This window comes from Aethalodelphis obliquidens, unplaced genomic scaffold, assembly GCF_003676395.1.
Source record: "Aethalodelphis obliquidens isolate GAN/ISIS:26980383/991018 unplaced genomic scaffold, ASM367639v1 scaffold1, whole genome shotgun sequence".
Classification (NCBI taxonomy): Eukaryota; Metazoa; Chordata; class Mammalia; order Artiodactyla; family Delphinidae; genus Aethalodelphis; species Aethalodelphis obliquidens.
In genome coordinates, this window is record NW_020837945.1 from 80135282 (window position 1) to 80154388 (window position 19107).

A 19107-nucleotide genomic window follows, 5' to 3' on the forward strand; every position below is an offset into this window, starting at 1 on the left:
TCACTTTCATTATTACAGTTAGAAAACGCAGGACAGTGTACAAAATTGCAGCTTTTCTTGAACTCATTAGATAACCAAGGTTACAGAATGACTGGTTATCTTAACTCTAAGGAAATACAGGAGTCTCTAAAGAGACACAAACACTGACTAAGTTGTGGCAAAGCACAGGAAGAAAATGAGGCCACATCATAAGTAGAGAAGAAAAATTCAGCTAACATTTTTAACTAATTGCTAAAGTCTGAATATGACTGTAGGATAATCCGAGAGAATAGTATCCCTAGGAGCCATAGAAATAAGTGAGTTTGTCCCTACTTGGAAGCTTTTCTCAGTGGACTCCCAGAAGGTATTTATTCACAAAAAATACTGATTGGCAGGGCAGGAGGTTAGAGGAGACAGCATCCCTTGAGGTACAAGCCTGAAGGAAGGGAGCAGTCACTACTACAGGAAAGGCAGAAACTGCTTTTAAACTGCTAAGGGCAGGAAAACTGTGGCTGGAGGAAGGGAAAGAAAAAAAAATCCTGGGCTCAGACTACTATAGGTCTCCTACCACTGGGGGAGGGCAGGATCACTGAGAAGGTCTCACCTCCAAAACCCAGGGACATAGGGCCTACCTAAGACTGAGGTGGGAGCGAGACAAGAGAGAATCATTCTGCCCCAACCAGCCTACCAAGCGCTGGTAGTAAGAAGCGAGGCAACTACTACTGAGGGTGGAGAGACCTCCTCTCTGAAATGCAGGCAAAGGCAAACAGTAAAGGCCTAAAGCTGAGAGTGGAGCAGGAACACTGAGGGAAACGCTCAAGTAAACCTGTCTCTCCATAAGAACAAAGTAACGCTAGAATTGGATGCCAGTGGTGAACTGAAAGTGAACATAGAACAACCAAACCCAACCCCAGCTCAATTCCTGACTACATTGACTCAACCCCTCCTATATGTATGGCCTAGTGGAAGAAGATCACCCAATTCCAGGCATAAATACTACTTACCTTAATCTTTACTGTCGTACTCACAATGTATGGCTTTCAACCAAAATACATAAAACACAAAAAGCAAAAACAAAAAGAAACAAAAATATAATTCGTAGTCAAGAAACAAAGTAATCAACAGAACTGGACTCATATATGACTCCGATTTGGGAACTTGGGCTTAAATAACTATAATATACTAAAGGGCCTAGCAGACAAGGTGGACAACATGTATGAACAGAGAGAGAATTTCAGCATAAAAATGAAAACTAGAAAAAAGAGTCAAAAAACATGGTAAGAGACAAAATATTATATGCATTTATGATAAAAAAAAGTACTCAGTGTATTTCTATTCCCTCTGTGATAAAGAAGTCTACAAAAACCCTACAGTCTTATACTTAACTGGTGAAAGATTGACTTCTTCGATGCTACAATCAGAAACAAAGCAAGGATGTCTACTCCCAAAACTCCTATTTAACATCAAACTGGAGTTCAGTAAGGCAAGAAAAAGTAATTCCATACATACTGGAAAAGAAGAAATAAAACATCTCTATTCATGGATGAAATGATTTTACATATAGAAAATCCCAAAGATTCTATGAAATATCCTACAAAACAGATACTAGAAAGTAATAAGAGAAGTTGTCAAGATACAATTGAATATATATATTGTAGAAATGATTAGAAATTAAAAATTTTAAATAGTACCAATTATACCAAAACATGAAAAACTTACATATAAATCTCAAAATATGTGCAGGATTATATGCTGAAAGTTACAAAACACCAATGAAAGAAAGCAAAGCCCTAAATAAATGGAGATATACACTGTATTCATAGATTAGAAAATTCAATATTGTTAAATTGTCATTTTGAAATTGATCTATAATTTCAACAGAATTCCAATCAGAAACATAGTAGGCTCTCTTGTAGAAGTAGACAAGTCGATTCTAAAATTTATATGGAAATACAGAGGACCTAGAATACCCAAAACAGCTTTGAAAAAAACAGCAATGTTGAAGAATTCTGTACTACCTGATTTTGATACTTATGATAAAGCTATAGTAATCAAGCCAGTGTGGGCTTGGTGAAAAAATAGACATGTACAATGAAGGAATGAGATTGTTTTATTAGGTTATCTTGGAGTTGACCATTTCAGATTAACTTTCTTATCTATATAGCAAATCCTTTCAATTTGTAGATTCATGTTTTATTTCTGGGACGTTTTCTTCAACTATAATTTTAAATAATAGTTCCATTGTTTTATAATTCTTCTTCAAGGGCTCCAGTTATATCTAAATTGCATTGCCTGTCTTCTGTGTCAATCATTTCCTTCCTGACTCTTTTTACTTTATCTTATTTCCTTGGCTGATTATTTGTCTTTCTTTGGTGCTGCTTATTAAATTTCCGTTTGAGTCCATTCTCCCTTGGGTGCTGTAGTGAGTTAAATGTCGGCCTCCCAAAAGATATGTCCACTTCAAACCCATTAATGTGACTTTATTTGGAAAAGGGGGTTTTGCAAATGTAATTAAGTTAAGGATCTTGAGATGAGATCATCCTAGCTTAGCTGGGTGGGCCCGAATTCCAATGGCAATTGTCCCTAGAAGAGAAGAGAAGGGAAGGGGGAGAAGACATTTAGAAAAGAGGGCAATATGAAGATGGAGGTGGAGATTAGAATAATGCATATATAAACAAAGAACATCAAGGATTTCTGGCAGTCACCAGAAGCTAGGAGAGAGGGATGAAAACTAGGAGAGCACCTCCAGGAGAAACCAGCCCTGCTGACACCTTGATTTCAGACTTCTGGCCTCCAGAACTGTGAGAGAACCAATTTCTATTGTTTTAAGTCACCCAGTTTGTGATAATCTGTTAAGGCAGCCTTAGGAAACAAATGCTTAAAATTTACTTTTCAATTTTGAGATAATTTTTCTTCTTGTTCTATTTATTCCTTGAGTTCAAGTAACTTTTTAAAATATCTTCCTATTTTTTTCCAAATCCATTTATGTTTTTAATTTCTGATTGAAGATAGCTTTTCTTATTTCCAAATACTTGTTTTAGGGTTATTTAGAAAATTGCATGGTGTTGCAATTTTCTTTCACTTCATGGTTGTTTGGGTTTTTTGTGTTTTTTTTTTTTAACATCTTTATTGGGGTATAATTGCTTTACAATGGTGTGCTACTTTCTGCTTTATAACAAAGTGAATCAGTTATACATATACATATGTTCCCATATCTCTTCCCTCTTGCGTCTCCCTCCCTCCCACCCTCCCTATCCCACCCCTCTAGGTGGTCACAAAGCACCGAGTTGATCTCCCTGGGCTTACGTGGCTGCTTCCCACTAGCTATCCACCTGTTGTTTTGTTTTTTATCTTTCTTGGAATGGTGGAGGAGTTTCATTGCTTGAGATGTTTGATTCTCTCTGTCTTTCTAAGTAGCTTCGCATAGATTTATTCCATTTTCTTCAGTTGTTTTTGCAGATTTGTGATAGTTTACAAGATTCTTAGTTTAATGATGCCCTCTTCTGTCAATATGGCAAAGTACAATTTCATTAATGCTTGTTTTTTGTATGTTCTGTATTTGAGATCTAAGCCTATTATGTGCATGGAAGAATGTAAAGATTTATCTTAAGACCCTCACCTTTCCAGCTCAGTATGATTGAAGCTTATTGCTGTCTCAGGAAGAGCAGAAGCACACAGTATTCTTGCATTACCCCAGGGTGCTATCTTCACATTTCCTTATGGGGATGCTTTCTCTAAGCCATCCCCAACTTTACTCCCTACTTCCTTCTCTCCTTCCATGTGCCCTCTGCCTCTGGAAACCACTGCTTAGGTATGTCTCACAAAAGCAAGCAGGCTTAAACCAACAATAAAGCACTCATAGGGAAAAAAAGGGACAGAATTAACAGAGAAGAAAGGCAAAGGGAATTCCTGAGATGATGATGATGAAATGAAATTCTATGGCAACACCTAGTTTAGTGTAAGATTAGAGATCACCAGCTCAGGAGGGATGACTCCCTCACAACCCCTTCTCAAAAAATGAAGGTAATAGAATGTCTAATATTTATAAATAAATATACTGAGAAAAGTTTTACAGCTCTGTCAGAATTTGGGGATAAACTGGTTATACTACCAAAAAAAAAAACCCACTAAGCAAGCAAAAATGTAATCATTAACTCCTGGGAGGGGGTTAGGTTTGTTTCTTTTTTTCTTTGAATTTTATTTTATTATTTTTTTATACAGCAGATTCCTATTAATTATCCATTTTATACATATTAGTGTACACGTGTCAATCCCAATCTTCCACTTCATCCCACCACCACCCCTACCCCGCCACTTTCCCCCCTTGGTGTCCATACGTCTCTACATCTGTGTCTCTGTTTCTGCCCTACAAACTGGTTCATCTGTACCATTTTTCTAGGTTCCACATATATGTGTTAATATACGGTATTTGTTTTTCTCTTTCTGACTTAGTTCACTCTGTATGACAGTCTCTGGATCCATCCACATCCCTACAAATGACCCAATTTCATTCCTTTTTATGGCTGAGTAATACTCCATTGTATATATGTATCACATCTTCTTTATCCATTCCTCTGTCAGTGGGCATTTAGGTTGCTTCCATGACCTGGCTATTGTAAATAGTGCTGCAATGAACATTGGGTTCCGTGCGTCTTTTTGAATTATGGTTTTCTCTGGGTATATGCCCAGCAGTGGGATTGCTGGGTCATATGGTAGTTCTGTTTTTAGTTTTTTAAGGAACTGCCATACTGTTCTCCATACTGGCTATATCAATTTACATTCCCACCAACAGTGCAAGAGGGTGCCCTTTTCTCCGCACCCTCTCCAGCATTTGTTGTTTGTAGATTTTCTGATGATGCCCATTCTAACTGGTGTGAGGTGATACCTCATTGTAGTTTTGATTTGCATTTCCCTAATAATTAGTGATGTTGAGCAGCTTTTCATGTGCTTCTTGGCCATCTGTATGTCTTCTTTGGAGAAATGTCTATTTAGGTCTTTTGCCCATCTTTTGATTGGGTTGTTTGTTTGTTTTGCGGTACATGGGCCTCTCACCGCTGTGGCCCCTCCCGCCATGGAGCACAGGCTCTGGACACGCAGGCTCAGCGGCCATGGCTCACGGGCCCAGCTGCTCTGCGGCATGTGGGATCTTCCTGGACCGGGGCACGAACCCGTGTCCCCTGCATCGGCAGGCGGACTCTCAACCACTGCGCCACCAGGGAAGCCCGGTTGTTTGTTTTTTTAATGTTGAGCTGCATGATCTGTTTATATATTTTGGAGATTAATCCTTTGTCCGTTCATTCTTTTGCAAATATTTTCTCCCATTCTGAGGGTTGTTGTTATGTCTTGTTTGTAGTTTCCTTTGTTTTGCAAAAGCTTTTAAGTTTCATTAGGTCCCATTTGTTTATTTTTGTTTTAATTTCCATTACTCTAGGGGGTGGATCAAAAAATATCTTGCTGTGATTTATGTCAAAGAGTATTCTTCCTATGTTTTCCTCTAAGAGTTTTATAGTGTCCAGTCTTACATTTAGGTCTCTAATCCATTTTGAGTTTATTTTTGTGTATGGTGTTAGGGAGTGTTCTAATTTCATTCTTTTCCATGTAGCTGTCCAATTTTCCCAGCATCACTTATTGAAGAGACTGTCTTTTCTCCATTGTATATCCTTGCCTCCTCTGTCATACATTAGTTGACCATAGGTGCGTGGGTTTATCTCTGGGCTTTGTGTCCGATTCCATTGATCTCTATCTCTGTTTTTGTGCCAGTACCATATTGTCTTGATTACTGTAGCTTTGTAGTATAGTCTGAAGTCAGGGAGTCTGATTCCTCCAGCTCAGTTTTTTTCCTTCAAGACTGCTTTGGCTATTCGGGGTCTTTTGTGTCTCCATACAAATTTTAAGATGATTTGTTCTAGTTCCGTAAAAAATGCCATTGGTAATTTGATAGGGATTGCATTGAATCTGTGGATTGCTTTGGGTAGTATAGTCATTTTCACAATATTCATTCTTCTAATCCAAGAACATGGTATATCTCTCCATCTGTTGGTATGATCTTTAATTTCTTTCATCAGTATCTTATAATTTTCTGCATACAGGTCTTTTTTCTCCTTAGGTAGGTTTATTCCTAGGTGTTTTATTCTTTTTCTTGCAATGGTAAATGGGAGTGTTTCTTTAATTTCTCTTTCAGATTTTTCATCATTAGTGTACAGGGATGCAGGAGATTTCTGTGCATTAATTTTGTATCCTGCTACTTCACCAAATTCATTAATTATAATCTAGCAGTTTTCCGTTAGCATCTTTAGGATTCTGTACGTATAGTATCATGTCATCTGCAAACAGTGACAGTTTCACTTCTTTTCCAATTTGTATTCCTTTTATTTCTTTTTCTACTCTGATTTCCATGGCTAAAACTTCCAAAACTATGTTGAATAATAGCGGTGAGAGTGGGCAACCTTGTCTTGTTCCGGATCTTAGTGGAAATGGTTTCAGTTTTTCACCATTGAGAACGATGTTGGCTGTGGGTGTGTCATATATGACCTTTATTATGTTGAGGTATGTTCCGTCTATGCCTGCTTTCTGGAGAGTTTTTATCATAAATGGGACTTGAATTTTGTTGACAGCTTTCTCTGCATCTATTGAGATTATGATCTGGTTTTTATCCTTCAGTTTGTTAATATGGTGTATCACATTGATTGATTTGCATATATTGAAGAATCCTTGCATTCCTGGGATAAACCCCACTTGATCATGGTGTATGATCCTTTTAATGTGCTATTGGATTCTGTTTGCTAGTATTTTGTTGAGGATTTTTACATCTCTGTTCATCAGTGATACTGGCCTTTAGTTTTTGGGGTTTTTTTTCCATCACATCTTTGTCTGGTTTTGGTATCAGGGTGATGGTGGCCTCATAGAATGAGTTTGGGAGTGTTCCTCCTCTGCTATATTTTGGAAGAGTTTCAGAAGGATAGGTGTTAGCTCTTCTCTAAATGTTTGATAGAATTGGCCTGTGAAGCCATCTGGTCCTGGGCTTTTGTTTGTTGGAAGTTTTTTAATGACAGTTTCAATTTCAGTGCTTGTGATTGGTCTGTTTATATTTTCTATTTCTTCCTGGTTCAGTCTCGGGAGGTTGTGCTTTTCTAAGAATTTGTCCATTTCTTCCAGGTTGTCCATTTTATTGGCATATAGTTGCTTGTAGTAATCTCTCATGATGCTTTCTGTTTCTGCAGTGTCAGTTGTTACGTCTCCTTGTACATTTGTAGTTCTGTTGATTTGAGTCTTCTCGCTTTTTTTCTTGATGAGTCTGGCTAATGGTTTATCAATTTTGTTTATCTTCTCAAAGAATCAGCTTTTAGTTTTATTGATCTTTGCTATCATTTCCTTCATTTCTTTTTCATTTATTTCTGATCTGATCTTTATGATTTCTTTCCTTCTGCTAACTTTGGGGTTTTTTTTTGTTGTTGTTCTTCTTTGTCTAATTGCTTTAGTTGTAAGGTTAGGTTGTTTATTTGAGATGTTTCTTGTTTCTTGAGGTAGGATTGTATTGCTATAAACTTCCCTCTTAGAACTGCTTTTGCTGCATCCCATAGGTTTTGGGTCGTCGTGTTTTCATTATCATTTGTTTCTAGATATTTTTTGATTTCCTCTTTGATTTCTTCAGTGATCTCTTGGTTATTTAGTAGCGTATTGTTTAGTCTCCATGTGTTTGTATTTTTTATGGTTTTTTTTCCTGTAATTGATATCTAGTCTCATAACGTTGTGGTCAGAAAAGATGCTTGTTATGGTTTCAGTTTTCTTAAATTTACCAAGGCTTGATTTGTGACCCAAGATATGATCTATCCTGGAGAATGTTCCATGAGCACCTGAGAAGAACGTGTATTCTGTTGTTTGTGGATGGAATGTCCTATAAATATCAATTAAATCCATTTTGTTTAATGCATTATTTAAAGCTTGTGTTGCCTTATTTTTTCATTTTGGTTGATCTGTCCATTGGTGAAAGTGGGGTGTTAAAGTCCCTTACTATTATTGTGTTGATTTCCCCTTTTATGGCTGTTAGCATTTGCCTTATGTATTGAGGTGCTCCTATGTTGGGTGCATAAATATTTACAATTATTATATCCTCTTCTTGGATTGATCCCTATGTTCAATCCATATTGATCACTATGTAGTGTCCTTCTTTGTCTCTTGTAATAGTCCTTATTTTAAAGTCTATTTTGTCTGATATGAGAATTGCTACTCCAGCTTTCTTTTGATTTCCATTTGCATGGAATATCTTTTTCCATCCCCTCACTTTCAGTCTGTATGTGTCCCTAGGTCTGAAGTGGGTCTCTTGTAGACAGCATATATATGGGTCTTGTTTTTGTATCCATTCAGCCAGTCTGTGTCTTTTGGTTGGAGCATTTAATCCATTTACATTTAAGGTTATTATCGATATGTATGTTCCCATTTTCTTAATTGTTTTGGGTTTGTTTTTGTAGGTCTTTTCCTTCTCTTGTGTTTCCTGCGTAAAGAAGTTCCTTTAGCATTTGTTGTAAAGCTGGCTTGGTGGTGCTGAATTCTCTTAGCTCTTGCTTGTCTGTAAAGGTTTTAATTTCTCCGTTGAATCTGAATGAGATCCTTGTTGGGTAGAGTAATCTTGGCTGTAGGTTTTTCTGTTTCATCATTTTAAATATATCCTGCCACTCCCTTCTGGCTTGCAGAGTTTCTGCTGAAAGATCAGCCATTAACCTTATGGGGATTCCCTTGTATGTTATTTGTTGCTTTTCCCTTGCTGCTTTTATTATTTTTTCTTTGTATTTAATTTTTGATAGTTTGATTAATATGTGTCTTGGCATGTTTCTCCTTGGATTTATCCTGTACGGGACTCTCTGCACTTCCTGGACTTGATTGACTATTTCCTTTTCCGTATTAGGGAAGTTTCCAACTATAATCTCTTCAAATATTTTTTCAGTCCCTTTCTTTTTCTCTTCTTCTGGGACCCCTATAATTCAAATGTTGGTGCATTTAATGTTGTCCCAGAGGTTTCTGAGACTGTCCTCAATTCTTTTCATTCTTTTTTCTTTATTCTGCTCTGCGGTAGTTATTTCCACTATTTCATCTTCCAGGTCACTTATCCATTCTTCTGCCTCAGTTATTCTGCTATTGATTCCTTCTAGAGAATTTTACATTTCATTTATTGTGTTGTTCATTGGTGCTTGTTTCCTCTTTAGTTCTTCTAGGTCCTTGTTAAATGTTTCTTACATTTTGTCTATTCTATTTCCAAGATTTTGGTTCAACTTTACTATCGTTACTCTAAATTCTTTTTCAGGTAGACTGCCTATTTCCTCTTCATTTGTTTGGTTTGGTGGGTTTTTACCTTGTTCCTTCATCTGCTGTGTATTTCTCTGTCTTCTCATTTTGCTTAACTTTTACTGTGTTTGGGGTCTCCTTTTCACGGGCTGAGTAGTTCCTGTTGTTTTTGGTGTCTGCCCCCAGTGCGTAAGGTTGGTTCAGTGGGTTGTGTAGGCTTCCTGGAAGAAGGGACTGTGCCTGTGTTCTGGTGGGTGAGGCTGGATCTGTTTTTTCTGGTGGGCAGGACTGAGTCTGGTGGTGTGTTTTGGAGTGTCTGTGAACTTAGTATGATTTTAGGCAGCCTCTCTGTTAATGGGTGGGGTTGTGTTCCTGTCTTGCTAGTTGTTTGTCATGGGGTGTCCAGCACTGGAGCTTGCTGGTCGTTGAGTAGAGCTGGGTCTTAGCATTGAGACAGAGATCTCTGGGAGAGCTCTCGTCAACTGATATTACGTGGAGCTGGGAGGTCTCTGGTGGTCCAATGTCCTGAACTCAGCTCTCCCACCTCAGGCCTGACACCTGGCTGGAGCACTGAGACTCTGTCAGCCACATGGCTCAGAAGAAAAGAGAGAAAAAAAAAGAAAGGAAGGAAGAAAGGAAGGAAGGACGTAAGGAAGGAAGAAAAAATAAATAAGTAAAGTTATTAAATTAAATTTTAAAATTATTAAAATAAAAATATTAAAAAGTATTAAAAAAAAAGAGCAACCGAACCAATAAACAAATCCACCAATGATAACAAGCGCTAAAAACTAAACTAAGATAAACATATAAATCAGAAACTAGTCAGTCACATACAGCAATCCCCAAGTCTACAGTTGCTCCCAAAGTCCACCGCCTCAATTTTGGGATGATTCGTTGTCTATTCAGGTATTCCACAGATGCAGGATACATCAAGTTGATTGTGGAGATTTAATCCGCTGCTCCTGAGGCTGCTGGGAGAGATTTCCCTTTCTCTTCTTTGTTCGCACAGCTCCTGGGGTTCAACTTTGGATTTGGACCCGCCTCTGCATGTAGGTCGCCCGAGGGCATCTGTTCTTCGCTCAGACAGGACGGGGTTAAAGGAGCAGCTGATCAGGGGGCTCTGGCTCACTCAGGCTTGGGGGAGGGAGGGGTACGGATGCGGGGTGAGCCTGCGGTGGCAAAGGCCGGTGTGACGTTGCACCAGCCTGAGGCGCACTGTGCGTTCTCCCGGGGAAGTTGTCCCTGGATCACGGGACCCTGGCAGTGGTGGCTGCACAGGCTCCTGGGAGGGGAGGTGTGGATAGTGACCTGTGCTCGCACACAGGCTTCTTGGTGGCGGCAGCAGCAGCCTTAGCGTCTCATGCCCATCTCTAGTGTGCACGCTGATAGGTGGGGCTCGTGCCCGACTGTGGAGCTCGTTTAGGCGGTGCTCTGAATCCCCTCTCCTCGTGCACCCCTAAACAATGGTCTCTTGCCTCTTAGGCAGGTCCAAAGTTTTCCCCAGACTCCCTCCCGGCTAGCCATGGTGCACTAGCCCCCTTCGGGCTGTGTTCACGCCGCCAGTCCTCTCCCTGGGGTCTGACCGAAGCCCGAGCCTCAGCTCCCACCCCCGCCCGTCCCGGCGGGTGAGCAGACAAGCCTCTTGGGCTGGTGAGTGCTGGTCAGCACCGATCCTCTGTGCGGGAATCTCTCCGCTTTGCCCTCCGCACCCCTGTGGCTGTGCTCTCCTCAGTGGCTCCTAAGCTCCCCCGCTCCGCCACCCGCAGTCTCCGCCCATGAAGGGGCTTCCTGGTATGGAAACCTCTCCTCCTTCACAGCTCCCTCCCAGAGGGGCAGGTCCCCTCCCTATTCTTTTGTCTCTGTTTTTTTCTTTTTTCTTTTGCCCTACCCAGGTACGTGGGGAGTTTCTTGCCTTTTGGGAGGTCTGAGGTCTTCTGCCAGCGTTCAGTAGGTGTGCTGTAGTAGCTGTTCCACATGTAGGTGTATTTCTGATGTATTTGTGGGGAGGAAGGTGATCTCCACGTCTTACTCCTCTACCATCTTGAAGGTCCTCCCCTATCATTAAATTTTTAATCCGTGTTCTCTTTTGACTCGTTGAGCATCTGTAGAAATATTATTTTGAATTCTTCATCAGACAGTTCCTGGAACTCCATCTCTTTGGGGCCAGTTACTGTAGGTTTACTGTATTCCTTTGATGGAGTCATGTTTTTCCGAGTCTTCATGATTCTGGTAGCCTTGTTTAGGTGTCTGTGCATTTAAAGAAGCAGTTGCCTCTTCCAAACTTTGTGGACTGACTTTGGTAAGGAAAGACCTTCACCTGTGGGTGGGTGCACACTGGAGCATGCTGTGATGTCAGGTCTAGTGGTGCAGGGTGCCAAGTTTGGGGGCATGTGGCAGCACACAGGTCCATCAGGGGCATTATGTCTCTTCAGCTCAGGCCACTGGGGTTCCCAGCGTCAACAACGGTATGTCCTTGGCAAGGACTGTGGGGAGTCTGCAATGGTTGCAAGAGCTGCTGGGGTCCTCAGTGGTGTCTGCAGGTCCAGCAGCTAGGGACTAGGGCAGGCAGTGGCGGTAGTATGCACACACTTGGCTGTAGGGGCCAGCTGCAGGTGCCTATATCATGGCAGGTGGCAGTTGCAGGCACACACAACGTGGTGGGGGCCAGTGTAGGCAGCAAGGGTCAGGGACAACTATAAGCTCACTGGCAGCTACTGGAGCCCTGGCTATCAGCATGCTCTCCCATGGCTGTACAGTCCTCCCCTGGGTGTGTGAACTTCACGGTGAAGGGGATTGGGCTGGAGGTGCACAGGTGCACAGCTGGAGGAACTCTAGCTATAGGTAAGTACAGTCGTTCAGGCCAGTGACATAAGACAGGGCCTGATCTGGGCCCACAAGGAGCTATGGGAGCCCTGGCTGTCAGCATGCTCTCCTAGTGGCTGTACAATCTTCCCCAGGTGTGCAGCTGGGTGAAGGCTAGTGATGGATGTCAGGCTGGCAGCATAAAAGTGAGCTGGAGGGGCTGGCTCTGAGTGCACGCTCAACAGTAGGGGTCATCCGCAGGGGTCTAAGCTGGTGTTTCACACTGGTGCAGCCTCAGAGGCCTGAGCTAGCTGCCAGTGCAGTTCCCAGGCTCTGGAGGAAGATGGGATATGGGGTTGGGGAAGGTGATGGATCAGGGAGGGACTCAGGCAGCTGGCATCAGCAAGCACAGATACCTATAGGGCAAAAGCTGGTGCAATCTGCAGGGGGTCTGTGGCAGCTGTGCTAGCCATTGATTCTTCAGTGGCAAAGGCTCCTTGCTGGGTTTGTCTATAGAGCAGGTCACTGTGAACTGTGTTGGCTGCCACTCTATGACCACTTTTCTTTTTGTTCCTAGCCATCTCTGTACATCTCAGCTTTTCCTGTCTGTGGGGTGAAACCTAAGCAGATCCTTTGTGTGGCACCCAGAAAGGCTGGAGAAGCAGCTCACCTGACTGTTCCTTTCCTAGAAAGGAGAATTCTTTCTATCTGGGAAGTTCCCTCTTGGCACTAAGGAGTGCCAGCTTGAGGGATGGGATGATGCAGGCAAGATGAAACTAATTTTCTTCTCGTGCATTTATTCTCAGGGTTTTTGTTCCACTATGTGCGAAAATTTCTTAAGTGGAATCCAGAGCTCTCCCAGAGCTATTTTTCTTCACGGCTAGCTGTCTAATTACTGGTCTCTGGGCAGGGATAGAGCTTGGGGGCTCCTATATTGCCATTTTGGTGCCATCTCTCTCCTTATCACTATTGTCGTCCATGTTATCTGTGTAACTCCATCACAGAACTGGGCCCATTGTAGGCACCAATATTCATTAGTTGAATGGATGAGTGGATGGGTGGATGGATAGATGAATGAAGGAACAAATTTACTGTTTTTTTTTTTTAAGTTCTAAAAGAAGAGGGTGCAAAGAGCTAGCTGGCAGGATTGGTGGGCACCAGGCTCATAGAGTTTTAAGTGAACTTTACCTCCGGACTAGAGAGTCTGTCCTAAGTGAAGCTTGCTGAGTTAGGCCATAGTAGAAACTTCAGTGTAAGGGTAAATTAGAAAGTGTTACCAGTCTTGAGTAGTGGCCTAGCACTGTTGGTGTTCTTCTAGCTGGTAAACATGAAATACTGCTGGGTGGCTTCTGATGGAATTTACCGTGGTCTGATGAGAAATAACTCACATGAGTGAAACTGAAGGGAAAAAAGCTGAGATTACTAACTGCTAGCCAAGTATGGCAGACAGTGAGATCAGCATGGTCACCACAGGCCAAACCACAACTCCCTTCTCTTGGTGAGCGCCGCCTGGATCATTATGGTCTACTACGGTTGGATTATTTTATTGTAAAAGCGGCTACTCAGGGTTTCTCTAAGTTTTTCCTTTCACCTAGAACTCTCAGTTGAATGCTACTTTATTACTCAGTGCTGCCCAGGGCCACCCACTTTCGCTGTGCAATATGTTCCAAGAATGGGATATTTCCTATTTGGAAAAACGGTATTCATGTAAAGGCCTAGCACACGTTTCCCTTTTGATCTACTTCCACCGACATTCAAGAAGGTTCACAGTCTTTGTCTCAACCTAAGCTGCAGAATTTAACAGACGTTCAGCTATTTTTGTGCTGTGCCTAAGACTGGTCCTTTTCCATTCACTTAATTATGCCTTGGGATAGACCTTTGACAAGTGGGTTTCAGAGCTTCCCGATAAAGAACTCAGTGTAAGTTTTTCCCACCTGTTTTAAGACTCCTTCAATCGTTTTTGGCAAGTGGTAAAAACAAACCTCTGAGGAAGCACGGTGAGAGCTTTGGGCTTTCAGCCCTGACCCTGTTTATTCCGCTGGAGAGGCCCACCTGTAGGCTGCCCAGGGCAAAGATGTAGTCATTAGAGACAAACACAGACCTCAGCACCACAGAAAGACCAGATCTCATGTCTGGAAAGAGTGGGTCCCTTTTGTAGCTGAAGTCTTTGAAAATGCAGTTACCGAAAGCAGCCACACTACCCTGCGGTTCCCACGATCGTGTTGCCCCCCACCCCTCGCCTGGTTGACCTGTGTATGTACACACACGCTTATGTGGAACTTCTCTGTCAGAGGCCATTTTTGCTTCCCCAAATCTCGTTTCATGCTTTGGCCTTGGCCCTTTAATAGAAGCTCCAGCTACCACAAATCTCTACCGAAACAGGGCTGAGAGGAAGTGGATGTCTTCATGACAGCCATCACTCTCCTCTTCTTTTTTCTTCTATGAGCACCAGTGCCAGGCACCAGCCATTCTGGCTGCCTCTCCTTACGTGCTCATGCCACACTGCGTTTTCAGTATCCCATAGATATTTTGGGGAGTATGAACTTATAAGATCTTCTCATACTTTCACTACAGTCCTCTCTTCCTATTCCATGGGACAGGGCTATAGAACAATCAGCATCTGATCCCCTCCTACTGTGGCCCCTTGACCTTAAGCCAGGCAGGTTCACCTCAGCTCTGTCCCCTCCCCTTTGGATGAGGCCCTTTTCTGGAGGCTCTTTACCAATGAGGGAAATAGAGGCCCATAGTATCCCTACTCCAGTCTCCGAGACAGAGCCGAATGAGTCTGGATTCAGCTTAAGTATAACTCTTATAACGTTTATTCACTTCAACTTTTTTTTTTTTTTTTTTTTTCGGTACGCGGGCCTCTCACCGCCGTGGCCTCTCCCGCTGAGGAGCACAGGCTCCAGACGCGCAGGCTCAGCGGCCATGGCTCACGGGCCCAGCCGCTCCGCGGCATGTGGGATCCTCCCGGACCGGGGCACGAACCCGTGTCCCCTGCATCGGCAGGCGGACTCCCAACCACTGCGCCACCAGGGAAGCCTCACTTCAACTTTTAATGAAGAGATACTTCAATCTCTGGCCAAGATAGAGTAAAAGAGACTTGATTTACCCTCCTGCATGAAACAGCTAAAGAACTACAAAAAATGTAAAATACAGTTTTGAAGACATTGGAAATCAGGTAACAAAGAACAGTGATCCGTGAGAAATGAGAAACAACAGAGCTTAGGAGCAGTACCTAAAAAGAACCATTGGTTACCAGGAAGCTTACTTGCATCCCAGAACAAAACTCAAGAATATTTATTAGACTACAAAAGTATCTAACACCCAAAAAGAAAATATTTATATCTGGCATCCAATCTAAAGTTAGCAGGACATTCAAAAAAGCTGGAAAAAGCTACCCATAATGAGGAGCAAAGTCTATCAAAACTGACCCAGAAATAAAAGTTGATATTATTAGTAGATAAGAACATTAAAAGTTGCTAAAAGTATATTTTATATTTTCAAGAAAGTAGCAGAAAGATGAAAACTGCAATATCTCAGATGAAGAATACTCTGGATAGGATTAACGGCAGATTTGACATTGCAGAAGAAAAGTTTAGTGAGCCTGAAAATGTAATACCAGAAACTATACAAAATGACACAGAAAAAATAAGAATTATAAAAAATGGAAAGAGCATCAGTGAGTATTAAGCAATCTGTTACTGTATTAGAGTTTCCAAAGGAGCAGAGAGAGAGGAAGTGAAAAAAGGTTTGAGGAAATAATGGCCAAAAATTTTCCAAATTTGATTAAAACTATAAACGTACATATCCAAGAAGCTCAAATAACCCCAAGCATAGGAAACATAAAGAAAACTCCTGACTACTGTTGGTAGTCTGTTAGGTGTGGCTGGTCCCTGGTCCAGTCGGTTGCCAGGCCCTATTGCCAGGCCCTACCTTGTGCCGTGGCTGCCGGCCACTGGTAGGCGGGACCAGGTCATGAGCTGGCTGGTTGCAGAACCTCAGGGGGTCCCAGGGCTAGTGCCAGCCCACTAGTGGGCAGAGCCAGGTTCTGCGGTAGGTGGTTGCAGGGCCGGGGGTCCTGGATCTAGTGTTAATCTGCTGGTGGATGGGGCTGATTCCTGACACAGCTGGCTGCCTAAATGATCTGGAGGCATTTTTATGATATATTTTTAAATTAAAAAAAAAAGTGGGATATGGTCTTTTTTTGCATTTTCTATATATATATATGTGTGTGTGTGTGTGTATGTACGTATTTTTAAATTTTACTGGAGTATAGTTGATTTACTGTGTTAGTTTCAGATGCACAACAAAGTGATTCAGTTATACATATACATATATTAACTCCTTTTTAGATTCTCTTCTCATATAGGTTATCACAGAATATTGAGTAGAGTTCCCTGTGCTATACAGTAGGTCCTTGTTGGTTATCTATCTTATATGTAGTAGCATATGCATGTTCATCCCAAGCTCCTGATTTATCCCTCCCCACCATGTTTCCCCCTTGGTAACTATAAGTTTGTTGTAGATATCTGCAAGTCTGTTTCAGTATTGTAAGTAAGTGCATTTGTATCATTTTTTAAAAATAGATTGCACATGAGAGGTATCATATGATATTTGTCTTTCTCTGTCTGATTTACTTCACTTAGTATGATAATCTCTAGGTCCATCTATGTTGCTGCAAATGGCATTATTTCATTCCTTTTTGTGGCTGAGTAATATTCCATTGTTTATATGTACCACATCTTTATCCATTCCTCTGTTGATGGACATTTAGGTTGCTTCCTTGTCTTGGCTATTGTAAATAGTGCTTCAGTGAACATTGGGGTGCATGTATCTTTTTGGATTATGGTTTTCTCCAGATATATGCCCAGGAGTGGGATTGCTGGATCATATGGTAGCTCGATTTTTAGTTTTTTAAGGAACCTCCATACTGTTCTCCATCATGGTTGTACCACTTTACATTCCTACCAACAGTGTAGGGAGGGTTCCCTTTTCTCCACACCCTCTCCAGCATTTATCGTTTGTGGACTTTTTGATGATGACCATTCTGACCGGCGTGAGGTGATACCTCATTGTAGTTCTGATTTGCATTTCTCTGATAATTTGTGATGTTGAGCATCTTTTCTTGTGCTTTTTGGCCATCTATATGTCTTGTTTGGAGAGATTTCTATTTAGATCTTCTGCCCATTTTTTGATTGGTTTTTTTTTTTTTTTGACATAGAACTGCATGAGCTGTTTGTATATCTGGGAGATTAAGCCCTTGTTGGTCACTTCGTTCGCAAATATTTTCTCCCATTCTGTGGGTTGTCTTTCATTTTGTTTATGGTTTCCTTTGCTGTGCAGAAGCTTTTAAGTTTAATTAGGTCCCATTTGTTTATTTTTGTTTTTATTTCCATTACTCTAGGAGGTGGGTCAAAAAATATATTGCTGCGATTTGTGTCAAAGAGTGTTCTTCCTATGTTTTCCTCTGAGGTTTATAGTGTCCGGTCTTACATTTAGGTCTCTAATCCATTTTGAGTTTATTTTTGTATATGGTGTTATTTTTTTTTAACATCTTTATTGGAGTATAATTGCTTTACAATGGTGTGTTAGTTTCTGCTTTATAACAAAGTGAATCAGCTATACATATGTTCCCATATCTCTTCCCCCTTGCGTCTCCCTCCCTCCCACCCCTCTAGGTGGTCACAAAGCACCGAGCTGATCTCCCTGTGCTATGCGGCTGCTTCCCACTAGCTATCTACCTTACGTTTGGTAGTGTATATATGTCCATGCCTCTCTCTCGCTTTGTCACAGCTCACCCTTCCTCCTCCCCATATCCTCAAGTCCGTTCTCTAGTAGGTCTGTGTCTTTATTCCTGTCTTACCCCTAGGTTCTTCATGACATTTTTTTCCCTTAAATTCCATATATATGTGTTAGCATACGGTATTTTTTTTTCTTTCTGACTTATTTCACTCTGTATGGCAGACTCTAGGTCTATCCACCTCATTACAAATAGCTCAATTTCATTTCTTTTTATGGCTGAGTAATATTCCATTGTATATATGTGCCACATCTTCTTTATCCATTCATCCGATGATGTGCACTTAGGTTGTTTCCATGTCCTGGCTATTGTAAATAGAGCTGCAATGAACATTTTGGTACATGATTCTTTTTGAATTATGGTTTTCTCAGGGTATATGCCCAGTAGTGGGATTGCTGGGTCATATGGTAGTTCTATTTGTAGTTTTTCAAGGAACCTCCATACTGTTCTCCATAGTGGCTGTACCAATTCACATTCCCACCAGCAGTGAAAGAGTGTTCCCTTTTCTCCACACCCTCTCCAGCATTTATTGTTTCTAGATTTTTTGATGATGGCCATTCTGACTGGTGTGAGATGATATCTCATTGTAGTTTTGATTTGCATTTCTCTAATGATTAATGATGTTGAGCATTCTTTCATGTGTTTGTTGGCAGTCTGTATATCTTCTTTGGAGAAATGTCTGTTTAGGTCTTCTGCCCATTTTTGGATTGGGTTGTTATTTTTGTATATGGTTAATTTCATTCTTTTACATGTAGCTGTCCCGTTTTCCCAGCACTACTTATTGAAGAGACTGTCTTTTCTCCATTGTGTATTCTTGCTTCCTTTGTTGTAGATTAATTGACCATAGGTGTGTGGGTTTATTTCTGGGCTTTCTGTCCTGTTCCATTGATCTGTATTTCTGTTTTTGTGCCAGTACCATACTGTTTTGACTACTATAGCTTTGGGAACTGCTAGTAGGGATTATCTTTGGGTGGAGATGGACTTTTTCCTCTTCATGATTTTGTGTATTGACAGTAAATATGTGTAACTTTTAGAATCAGGAAAAGCATTTTCCTTAAAGAAAAAAGGGGAAATCCTGCCTGTCCCTCAAGACTGTCACCCACTAAGACTCCCCAGATCCCAGCCAAAATGAATCTTCTATAACTTCATTATTCTGCTTTTACCTTGTATGATCATATTCCTTCATATTTGGCATTTGCATAGTATTTTTCTTCTGTGCAGTTATAAATTCATGCCTAACAACA

General features: G+C 41.3%; 1 protein-coding gene and 1 long non-coding RNA gene across 2 annotated transcripts in view; one reads left to right on the plus strand and one right to left on the minus strand.

Annotated features, from left to right (window-relative positions):
- LOC113621894 (uncharacterized) overlaps window positions 1-19107 on the plus strand; it is a 45998-nt gene that overhangs the window by 24505 nt on the left and 2386 nt on the right. The gene's annotated exons all lie outside the window — the stretch shown is intronic.
- ST6GAL1 (ST6 beta-galactoside alpha-2,6-sialyltransferase 1) overlaps window positions 2072-19107 on the minus strand; it is a 158947-nt gene continuing 141911 nt past the window's right edge. Inside the window, exon 8 of the mRNA XM_027109267.1 lies at window positions 2072-2562. Within this exon, the coding sequence (XP_026965068.1) occupies window positions 2516-2562 (47 nt within the window). The 3' untranslated portion in view covers window positions 2072-2515. The remainder of the gene's footprint in view (window positions 2563-19107) is intronic.